At 45.6% G+C, this 12,269-nt stretch overlaps 1 protein-coding gene across 1 annotated transcript in view; it reads left to right on the top strand.

Moving 5' to 3' along the window:
- The window catches only part of tlr1 (toll-like receptor 1), a 35,843-nt gene extending 24,729 nt beyond the window's left edge, over window positions 1-11,114 (top strand). The window contains exon 3 of the mRNA XM_072496572.1: window positions 6,488-11,114. Within this exon, the coding sequence (XP_072352673.1) occupies window positions 6,573-9,050 (2,478 nt within the window). The 5' untranslated portion in view covers window positions 6,488-6,572 and the 3' untranslated portion in view covers window positions 9,051-11,114. The remainder of the gene's footprint in view (window positions 1-6,487) is intronic.
- The last annotated feature ends 1,155 nt before the right edge of the window (window positions 11,115-12,269 follow it).

The raw sequence follows: 12,269 nt of genomic DNA, 5'->3' as shown, positions 1-12,269 counted from the left end.
GCCTCCGACGTAGCTCTGGCGGCCACCCTTAAACAAGCAGGCAGACCCGTGGCCTTTTTCTCCCAAACCCTCCACGCCTCAGAAATCCGCCACTCCTCAGTGGAAAAGGAAGCCCAAGCCATAGTGGAAGCTGTGCGACATTGGAGGCATTACCTGGCCGGCAGGAGATTCACTCTCCTCACCGACCAACGGTCGGTAGCCTTCATGTTCGATAATGCACAGCGGGGCAAAATTAAAAATGACAAGATCTTAAGGTGGAGGATCGAGCTCTCCACCTTCTACTGCGAGATCTTGTGCCGTCCCGGAAAGCTGAACGAGCCGTCCGATGCCCTATCCCGTGGCACATGTGCCAACGCACAAATAGACCGTCTCCAAGCCCTCCACGAGGACCTCTGCCACCCGGGGGTCACTCGGTTCTACCATTTTATAAAGTCCCGCAACCTCCCCTACTCAGTGGAGGAGGTCCGTACAGTCACCAGGAACTGCCACATCTGCGCGGAGTGCAAACCGCACTTTTTCAGGCCGGATAGAGCGCACCTGATCAAGGCTTCCCGCCCCTTTGAACGCCTCAGTCTGGATTTCAAAGGGCCCCTCCCCTCCACCGACCGCAACACATACTTCCTGAACATGGTGGACGAGTACTCCCGTTTCCCCTTCGCCATCCCCTGCCCCGACATGACAGCGGCCACAGTCATTAAAGCCCTTGGCACCATATTCACACTGTTCGGTTGCCCCGCATATATCCATAGCGACAGGGGGTCCTCCTTCATGAGTGACGAGCTGCGCCAGTTCCTGCTCAGCAAGGGCATAGCCTCGAGCAGGACGACCAGCTACAACCCCCGGGGGAACGGGCAAGTAGAGAGGGAGAACGGCACGGTCTGGAAGACCGTCCTACTGGCCCTACGGTCCAGGGATCTCCCAGTTTCCCGGTGGCAGGAGGTCCTCCCGGACGCTCTCCACTCCATCCGGTCGCTGCTGTGTACCACCACTAACCAAACGCCTCATGAGCGCCTCCTTGTCTTCCCCAGGAAGTCCTCCTCCGGAACGTCGCTGCCGACCTGGCTGGCGGCCCCAGGACCCATCTTGCTCCAGAAACATATGCGGGCGCACAAGTCGGACCCGTTGGTCGAGAGGGTTCACCTCCTCCACGCGAACCCGCAGTACGCCTACCGACGGCCGACAGGACACGGCCTCCCTGCGAGACCTGCCACCCGCCGGCAACACATACACCCCCCCGACACCGATCATCCCCTCCCTGCCACCGGCGCACCCCGCGACCGCCCCCTTCCCGGGAGGATCAGTCCTCCTCCCGTGCCCGCCCAGGAGTAAAACAGGAACAAACACCGAAACGCTCTCGGAGACGACAACGCCGGAACAAGCACCTGCACCACCACCGGGGCTGAGGCGATCGCCGAGGAAGACCAGACCGCCCGCTCGACTCGTGGCATCGGCGTGACACCAAGAATGTTGTTGGACTGTAACAAAAAATGTTTTTCTCTTACTAATATTGTAAATAGTTTCACAAACCTTGTACATAGCCCAGTGTAGGACTAAAACTGTAATAACATGCCCAAAATTTTCCTCCCAGGACCAGCCTTGTAAACCCCTACCACCATGCGAACCACCACCCCACCGGGTTCATTTTTAACAAGGGGTGAATGTGGTGGTATGTATTAGGGGTCATGTGGGACTGTGAAGCCGTGATGCTATTGGCTGACAGATCCCGGGTCCTGGTTGGCTGTTGACTCCTGGCTCCGCCCTGAAGGCGGAGTATAAGAACCCGAGCTTCTCCCCGCCGCTTCATTCTGTTGCTGAACTGCTGGGGACAAGTCTCGCTTAATAAAGCCTCATCGACTTCATCACTACTCGTCTCTCTCGTTAGTCATTGTGCGCTACAGCTTGCCTCTCACGAATTCACCCCAATCAGGTTCACAGGAGAAGAGCATGGATTTTGTATCTCAGTTTGTAAACTCTGAGTAGCTCCCCTGCTGACTGATCATTATGGTAATTCTTCAAGCGGATGAAGTCTTTGGGATTGACTGAAATCTTTGGGATTGACTGGTCACTGTTTCAATTCAATACTTTAATGCAGTCTAAAAGGTCAGCAAAAAACTTAGAACCACTTTCACTACATAGAGGACGATGATGTGATGATTTCCCATGGCTTTCATTATATTCTTTGCCAGATATTCAGTTCTGTCCATGATTAAACCATGAGGAATATATACTCTCTCCAAATCATTACAGTAATGTTTAGGGATGCAAACAGATCGAGGTCATAGCCTTGTTCATCATTGGTGATCACCACGCAGTCAGCCGCCGCCATGCTGCGATCGTTGACCCCAGGTTCAGGTCCCAACTCTCCCGGGCCTCATGCGCACTGATGAGCAGGTACACATGTGCAGTGCGCCCGCATTTTGTAGCTGGTTGAGGCTGGCATTTTCAAAGCCGCTCACAGACGGAATTGTTAAAAGCCGGCTGTTGCGCGTGAATTTCCGCGATCGGGAATGCTGCGATGGATGGCTCCGCAATCTTCCCAACACCTGCCCGTGACCCACCCATGGGTCGCGACCCCCACTTTGAAAATGCCTAGCCTAGAGGACACATTCTTTGTGGACATGATCTCCAGCAAAGATAAGGAGAACTCAAGTCATACCAAATAACAATGTATTTGTACCATTCTGTAGCAATAGTGAATTGAAGGCAAATAATCATAAGGATAAATGGACTGTGCCATTAAAGATAAATGGCACAGTGATAACAGTCAAGATCGACACCGGTGCGAGGGCCAACCTCATTAACCTGTCCGATGTAGTAAGAAAAAATTCACAAGGTGAAATGTTGCGTGGTGGCGGTAGACCGCAAGCCTTCAATTGGAGTTGAGGCATGTGAGGAACTGCAGCTAGTCCGACAGGTCTACAGTGCAGACAGTGCTGCAACAGACACTCATCCCTCAGGAGACTCCATACTGAATGATTGCCCTGAAATTTTCCAAGGTTTTGGTACGTCACCATACACGTACAAGATTCAATTAAGGGAGGATGCGAAGCCTGTGATTCATGCATCGAGACATGTGCCAGCACCATTATTGAGGGATAAACTTAAGGCAGAGCTCGAGAGAATGACTGCCTTGGGTGTCATTAAGCGTATTGAAGTCCCTACAGACTGGGTTAATTCCATGGTATATGTAAAGAAGCACAATAAAGAACCTCCACAATGGATGACCTGTATTGATTTTTTAATAGAAATGTTTTTTATTGGGTATTTGAATAAAGTATATTTACCGTTATGTGCACAAAATAGAATACACATATATATATATATATATATATATATGTGGAGGGGGGGGAAACTGGGGGGGGGTCCATATACAATTAAGCGCCGGTGAAACAAATGCAGAACAGTTACAGACGGCAATACGTGAATGGATCTGGTATTGGTGTTGTCGCTTGCTTCTCCCGGACGGTTTTCGCTGCTGTTGTCGTCTCGCGATCACCTCCGCTTCACCCGGATTTTCCTTGTTCTCTGCTCCTGTAGATGCCAAGTTTGTTATTGCTTCCAGCGTCCTCCTTCCGGCTGTCATTCCCTTGCCTCCCCCCCCCCCCCCCCCCCCCTCCCCACCTCACTGGTTCCCCTCTATTGTTCCCTGAATCCTCCCTCTTCCACCCCATGCTCCTCTTCTCCTGTGGTTCGCCTTTCTTTTCTCTTAGGTTTAGCTGCTATACGCCACCCCCCTCCCCCCAGTCTATCCCTCCCTCCCCCACCTCGGCTACTGTCCCTTGATTCTTGGCTACCTGGCTATTCTTCTGCTTGTTCGTTGGCCACAAACAGGTCCTGGAACAATTGGGTGATTGGCTCCCACGTTCTGTGGAAGCCGTCGCCTGATCCTCGGTTGGCAAATTTGCTTTTTTTCCATTTGGAGAGATATGACCTGTATTGATGGTGTCAAACTAAGAGAAAAAACTAAGAAGGACCTAATGGTGCAGAAGGTGAGAGAAGATCTTTGAGAAGGATGGCCCAGAGAATTCTGCTCTGTTTTCGACAACTGAGAACAGACTTGAGTGTTGCAGATGGAGTTTTGCTGCGTAAAATGAGAATAGTAATTCTGAAATCTTTAAGATCGATGGTTCAGAGCGAACTCCTTGAAGAGCACAATGGAAGAAAACAATGTAAAAAGAGAGCTGAAGACACGGTCAATTGGCCGGGTATCCTCCGAGATATCAACAAAATGGTACGAAACTGCACACGGTGCAGGAGAGTGAATGTCTGTACACAGTGCGGGAAGCAAACAATAGGCACACAATGCAAACTGCTTCAGTTCAAGTGTTGCGAGAATCTGCTCATCCAGAAGCAGAAAGGCAAGCACCCTGGCAAGAAAGGAGGCAAGGGAGAGATTTCAAGCCAAATCCACAAAGACGTTTGCCGATGAGTCTACAAAACGCCTTAAATCATTGTGATGCAACCACCAGAAGAAGCATACAACAGTCCTAAAACATCTGAAGAACTTACAGAACAAATACAATAAGAGAATGATTCATCAACACATGAAGAACATTAAACTCAAGCAACAAACACTAAAGAAAATGAAGAACCTTTGCAAGTTCAGCAGACACTGAGAAGGTCGACAAGGATAAGGCGCAAGCCAGAAAGACTGAACTTGTGACAGGCTGTAAAAAAATTCTGAACGTGTAGTTATGCTTATCATGGTGAAATGTAAAAAAAAAATTTAATGTATGTAAATAATTTCATTTTCCAAAGGAAAGGGGATGAGATGATATGCATGAAGCAAGTCTGTACATAATGTTATGCATGACCTCCGAACACTAGATGGCATTGTAAATCCACCACATGATCCTGTGGCTGGGGAGTTAGGAGTAGGTCATGCTGGAGGATAGACATATTTTGCAGTAGCTCTACAATAGTTAATTAGTGTTAGTAGTTTATTAAATTATTTATTTTAGTTAGCTTTATCACGTAGTTGTTCCATAATAAATTATTTAAACTAGATGTTCTGTAGTTCATCATTCACTTCGGCCAGTCTACAAGTTACTGCAGTGTTTCTGGTAGATGGTGCACACGGCTGCCACTGTTCGTCAGTGGTGGAGGGTTTGAATGTTTGTGGAAGGGGGAGCAGTCTGCTTTGTCCTGGCTGGTGTTGAGCTTCTTGAGTGTTGTTGGAACTGCATCCAGGCAAGTGGAGAGTATTCCATTACAGTCCTGACTTGTGCCTTGTAGATGGTATCCAGTCTTTGGGGGGGGGGGGGGGGAGGAGGTGAATTACTCGCCAGAGGATTCCCAGCCTGTGACCTGCCCTGGTAGCTACAGTATTAATATGGCTAGTCCAGTTCAGTTTTTGATCAATGGGAACCCCCCAAGATTTTGAGTGTGCTGAACATTGTGCAGTCATCTGCAAACATTCCCACTTCTGACCTTATAAGACCATAAGACATACGAGCGGATGTAAGGCCATTCGGCCCATCGAGTCCACTCCACCATTCAATCATGGCTGATTTCAACTCCATTTACCCGCTCTCTCTCCATAGCCCTTAATTTCTCGAATAAGTCCATAAGACATAGGAGCGGAAGTAAGGCCATTCGGTCCATCGCCAAATGGAAGGGAGGTCATTGATGGAGCAGCTGAAGATGGTTGGGCGTTGGAAGCTACCCTGAGGAACTCTTGCAGTGATGCCCTGGAGCTGAGATGATTGAACTCCAACCACCACAACCATCTTCCTTCAGAAGCCAGGTCTGACTCCGGAGAGTTTTCCCCCTGATTCCCATTGACTCCAGTTTAGCTCGGGCTTTTTGGTGCCATACTCGGTCAGATGCTGCCTTGATGTCAAGGACAGCCAATCTCACCTCACCTCTGGCATTCAGCTCTTTTGTCCATGTTTGAACCATGACTGTAATGATGTCAGGAGCTGAGTGACCCTGGTGGAACCCAAACTGAGCATCCTTGAGCAGGTTATTGCTGAGTAAGTCCTGCTTGAAAGCATTGTTGATGACTCCTTCCATCACTTTGCTGATGATGGAGACTAGACTGATAGGGTGATAATTGGCTGGGTTGGATTTGTCCTGTTTCTTGTGTACAGGACACACCTGGGCAATTTTTCACATTGCCGGGTAGATGTCAGTGTTGTAGTTGTACTGGAACAGCTTGGCTAGGAGTGTGGCAAGATCTGGAGCACAAGTCTTCAGTACTATTGCTGGGATATTGTCAGGGTCCATAGCTTACGCAGTATCCAGTGCCTTCATCCATTTCTTAATATCTGACCATCTAAAAACATAGATGGCTGGTCCAACAATGTTAAACTATTACTATTGCAGATGGGTTCTGCTTGGCAGCTACATCTTTGTTGCCATTTCTCAATTAACATTTCTCGCATTTTCCACTTTGGAGCATGTCACTCAATGGCATGTTTTATTTTTAGATCCACCTTACTTTAGACGCAATATTAACATTGTTCATATTTTGTTTTTGTTTCAGTTTTCTCATTGCACTAAGTAGATTCCACAAAAGGAATACGCAACTGTTCAGCTGCAGAAAGGAAAAACAGGAAATCACCCCCATCATGGTCAACATTCTCTCCTCTTTTGTCTGGATTTTAACGTTTGAAACTTGCTCCGGTTTGTGTTTTCCTGAAGATAATTATGTTGTCATAAGCAATTCATCTTCCTCACTGTCTACATTCCCAAAGAACCTACCAAGTCTCACACAAATATTGGATTTATCACAAAACAACATTGCTGAGATTCACATGCAGGATTTTGCTTCTCTTCACCGGTTGAAAAGTTTTAATTTGTCTTCCAATAAGATCAGAAATTTAGCCTCTGCTATTTTTAGATCTAATCAAGAGCTGGAATGTTTAGATCTTTCCAAGAATGAACTTTCGAATATCGAATGTCACTTTTTACTTAATGTTACCTCACTCAAATATTTAGATATTTCTGATAATAATTTTCTTCATCTGACACTTGGGAAAGCATTTGGCTTCCTGAAAAATCTGGAATATTTAGGATTAGGAAGTAGGAAAGCAATAAGATTACAAAAAAATGACCTTAAAGAAATTTCAGGAATACAGTTGCAGGAAGTTTCAATCGGATTAAAAACATTGTCAAAGTATGACCCTGGCACGTTACAAGTTTTGCGAACAGCAAAACTCCATGTTGTTTTGCCATCTATTAATCATAAAGGTTTACTTGAAAGTGTCATGAATGACGCCTTCAATATTTCTCACATTTTAACATTATCGAGCATTGAATGCTGCCAAGATTGCAACCAAAATTTACCAAACATTGACTGCTGCCAATATTGCAGCCAAGGTTCAACAACCAGTGAATGCTGCCAAGATTGCAGTCATTACGTTAACAGTTTTAGAATACTGGAAAAATTCCCAAAAGTCACAAACCTATCTTTACAACATTTAACACTGGACTGGAAAGCTCTTATAAGCATGTCAAAAATTATTTGGACTTCTATGGTGAAAAATCTCAATATTTTTAATGCAAAAATATGCAGAGTTAGTAGCTCCTCATATGAGCATTTCGAAACAGCATTGGAGACATTTACATTAAGACAAGTTAGCATCATACCATTCTATTTGGATTTGAAAAATGTCTATAATATCTTAGGTGAGATAAAGGTTGAAAATCTGATGATTTGTGAATCCGGAATTATTTTCATGACCTGTCCAAACAAAGGAAATGCTTATAAATCCATTGACCTTTCTGATAATTCAATTACCAGTGAATTTTTTTTTCAAGGCTGCCAGAACCTAAATTTGTTGGAGACTCTTATTTTACAACAAAATAAGCTTAGTCAATTATTTAAAGTGAGTAACATGACCAAATACATGGCATCTCTGAAGTACTTGGATGTGAGTCAAAACCAACTTATTCTTGATGAGATTAGCGTTTGCCCTTGGACCAACAGTTTGAGAAAGCTGAACCTATCCTCAAACAGGCTTACAGATTTGGTTTTCACATGCTTACCCAGAAACATAGAGGTCCTTGATGTGCAGAAAAATAATATTTATAGTGTTTCCAAAATGTTGAACAATCTGAATAAATTGAAGGAATTATATCTTGGCGCAAATAAGCTGGCTAATCCTCCTGACTGCAGCAAATTTATTAATCTTGAGATCTTGTTTGTCGAAGCAAATGCATTCCATGAACCTTCAAGCAGTTTTCTTCAAAGTTGCCAAAGATTGACTGTGTTGAATGCTGCCTCCAATCCATTTACATGTACCTGCAATCTGAGAGACTTTAGTAAGATGAAGGAAATCTCCCATATAGAGATGATAGGGTGGCCAAAGTCCTATCGCTGTGCCTACCCAGATAACCTGAAAGGAACATTATTGAAGGACCTCCATTTATCTGAAGTGACATGCAGCACAACTCTCTTACTGGTAATTGTACTGGGTAGTATGATTGTATTAACAATTGTAATTGGGCTTGTGTGTCGTTTTTTGGACTTGCCTTGGTACTTGAGGATGACATGGCAATGGACCCAGACAAAACGAAGAACAATGAAGACTAACTCCCACCAGTTATCTGAAAATTTGATCTATCATGCTTTCGTGTCCTACAGCCAACCTGATTCCGACTGGGTGAAGGGTCAGCTACTACCAAATCTAGAAGAGAGGGGGAGCTCATTACGAATCTGTCTTCACGAAAGAAACTTTATTCCAGGCAAAGGTATTATTGAAAACATAATCAACTGTATAGACAAAAGTTACAAATCAATATTTGTTTTATCGCCGAACTTCATTCAGAGTGAGTGGTGCCATTATGAGCTTTACTTTGCACAACACCAGGTGTTAAGTGCACAGTCAGATAACTTGATACTGATTGTTTTGGAGCCAATCCCTCAGTATCTAATCCCATCTAAATATTATAAACTGAAATCACTTATGGCAAAGAAGACTTACTTAGAATGGCCGAACGACAAAAACAAACAGAGACTATTCTGGGCCAATCTGCAGGCCACAGTAGGAATAAACCTGACTGCTGCATCAGAGGATTTTTCTTGTGTACAGGCTGACCAATAATATTCTGAACTGCATCATTTTAATTTTCAAGGTGTACATATATTCTATCAGTGTACTCATTTCATGAGCTTATAATGTTTAGAATTATACTGAAGGAACAACGTTTGGACGTTAAAAGATGACACCAGTAAACCTTCAACAGGATGCTGGCAGCCTTGTCGATTACCTTCAGACTGAAAGGGCAAAGAAAATTAAATGCTTTGTAATATGTAAACCCGAACAAGAAGGACAGGAGGGTTCAGATAAAATGTGTGAGATAAAGGTGGATGAGTTAATTAGTGCCTGGTTGGTATCTTTTCATCTGTGAGATATGATAGGAAGGGACCCTCAGAACATTGGTGAGGTCTTAGGTGGAATTCTCTCTTCTGGACACTAAGTCCCCACACCCATTGGAAGACGGGCAGGAATCACTCCAGACTTTTTCCTAGAAAGTCCGGGGTGATACTCCGTCTTCAAGGGGGCTAGCAGGGCCCCGGCATGCGTCCCGCAGCTCCAGCTGCCGGTGGGGCACTGCAGTTACGCCCGCGCAGCCGCGCATGCGCAAGGCAGCCAGCCGCAGGTCCGCGCATGCACATGGTGGCCGGCCGTCGGTCCGTGCATGTGTGCGGTGGCCATCTTCATTCCGGCCCCCGCGCAACATGGCGGTACCGTACAGGGGCCCGGCGCAGAGGAACATAGCCCCCCCCCCCCCAGAATGAGCACGCCCACTGATCAGTAGCCGCCGATCGTGGCCTGGCCATCCCCCTGGAGTTGGATCGCCTCCCCACCAGGACGACCCATGCAGCCAGAACGCCGAGGTCCCGCCGGGTGGGACCACATGTGAACCATGCCTGCGGGACTTGGCGGGCACTCGGCCCGTTGAACACGGAGAATCCCACGGGGCGATGTCGCTCGCGCGCATGCGACTGGCAGCGATTCTCTGGTCGCCGGAGAATCGCGTGCCAGCATGGGAGCCTATTTTGGTTAATTCTCCTCCCGAGCGCGGAGGGTCGGGAAATCCCGCCCCAGATGATGCACTTCTTTTGATGGCTGAACAAGCCGATTCTGGAAAGACAAAGTCTGTCATCAGTGTCACTGTGACAATTGGAAGATTTTAGGAAAATTGGATTATAAATGTGTGGAGAAGTTAAGAGTTAAAAGGTGGGGATAAAGGATTTTGATTTGCTTCTAGTAAATAGAAGGTGAAATTGACAAGTAATGTGTTCTTCAGTCTAGGCTAATGGACTGTGGATTGACTGGGGAATGTGCGTTTACAGCCTGCAGGGATAATTTGTTTTTTAGTTTGGGGAGATGAGGTCATTGCTGGTGGAGCCCAGAAAGACCGTGAGTTTGGAAAACTTTGAGAGAGAGAGGAGCTGAGTTCTGATCTGCCTGATTCTGAGTCCACAATTCTTTCCATAAAATTCCTACATTGCAGAAGGAGGCCATTCAGCCTATCAAGTCTGCAACGACCCTCTGAAAAGCTCCCTTCCTAGGCCCACTCCCCTGCCCTATCCCCCTAACCCCACCTCACCAGCACATCTTTGAACACTAAGGGGCAACTCATATGGCCAGTCCGCCTAACCTGCACATCTTTGGACTGTTGGAGGAAACCGGAGCACCTGGAGGAAACCCACGCAGACACGGAGAGAAAGTGCAAACTCCCAAGTCACCCAAGGCTGGAATTGAACCTGAGTCCCTGGCACTGTGAGGCAACAGTGCCAACCGCATGCCCCCATGTCGCCCAAGTTTCCAAGTAGGATAGTTAAAAAAAGTAATATTTTAAAACAGAGCAATCTTGTCTGAAGATAAGGAAGAGGCTGAAACAACCTAATTAAATCAGCTATTTGAAGATATGCAACCAGAGTCTGAAGGATTTCCAACCGGAGCCAAATCTGTTTTATAGAACAAGTATTACTCTATGCTGTGCTAATTTCAAGATGGATTAAGAGTTGTATGTTTCTTTTCTTGTTGCTTAATGGGAAATTGTATAGTTGTGTTAAGGGGTAATTGTAAGCAGTTCTTTTCGGGTGTGAAGTTAAAAGTTTAATATTACATTCATAATAAAGTTTTGTTTCAGAAATACCCAAGCCCTATTTTTTCATGCAATCACTCCTAGAGCAAATCACTCTTTTTGCACAGTCTTAAAATAAAATAAACTATTGGAGTTTCAGTCCAGTATCCTAGCCACTGTTGGGGCCTGGTCTGGGATCGTAATAAAATTGGGGGCTCGTCCAGGATCGGATTCTTAAGTATAATTCCTTGTTTGGCTTGGGGGCTATTGAACATAAAGACAGTGAGTGTGTGTGTGAATGCTTGCATTCTTTCAAGTTTTGAATTTCAAATAGGGAGTGACTGGAGATGGCTTTCAGTTGCAAATGTTTTCCTTGGTATGGAAGCGGTTACTCGCGATGGTTTACAAAGGGAGACCATAGCCCTAAATGTTTGGGTTTAGAGGAGAAGCTGTAGTTAACATTATCAAAAAGGGTGAGGAAGGTAGAGATAATATAAGCCATAGTTCAATAGTTAAAATTGCCAGAGACACAGCTTGAATCATTAGAATCAGCTGGAATTCAATTACAAATAGAAACAAAGAAATTGGAAATAGAAGCAAAGGTAAATGAGAGATTGGCAATGGAAGAAGAAAAGGAAAAAGATAGGGCAGAAAAGTTAAAAGGGCTTTTCAAAAGGAAATTGAAAACAGGAAGATTGAAGTAAAAATGGAAAGATTAACAAAGGAAGAAAGGGCTAAGGAAAAATGGAGAGAATTTGAACTTTGGAAACTGACACTGCAAAGAGACCATCAAGTTAAAAGGTCGGAGTTGACTTTGGGCTTATCTGCCTGATCGAAGGGAAACCCCCAAAAATCGGATGTCCTCAGCAGGAAAACCGGCTGTGAAGTTTGGGACCCAAAGATTGCGGCGAATGAGCAGAGGTGCTGACAAGTGTGGCTCAGGCAAGTTCAAGCCAGGAATCAGAGGTCAGATCCCAGCAGGCCAGTGAGACCAGGAAGACAAAGTTCACCAACCTCACCCTGAGAGAGAAAAGAAAGGTAAAGCAAACTAAAGGAAAAGAAAAAGGGGGGGAAAAAAGAGAGTAGAGCGATAAACATAACTGTTCCTTGGTGTGCGTATAAGAAAGGCTGACCTACGAGCACCGGTAACAGTGATGTGCTAAGCAGATGCACATCAGGTGGCTCCCTTCCAAGCCAGGACAAAATAAAGCATTCTTAGTCGAAAT

The sequence above is a fragment of the Scyliorhinus torazame genome, chromosome 3 (genome assembly GCF_047496885.1).
Source record: "Scyliorhinus torazame isolate Kashiwa2021f chromosome 3, sScyTor2.1, whole genome shotgun sequence".
Lineage (NCBI taxonomy): Eukaryota > Metazoa > Chordata > Chondrichthyes > Carcharhiniformes > Scyliorhinidae > Scyliorhinus > Scyliorhinus torazame.
This window is presented reverse-complemented; position numbering and strand designations above follow the sequence as displayed.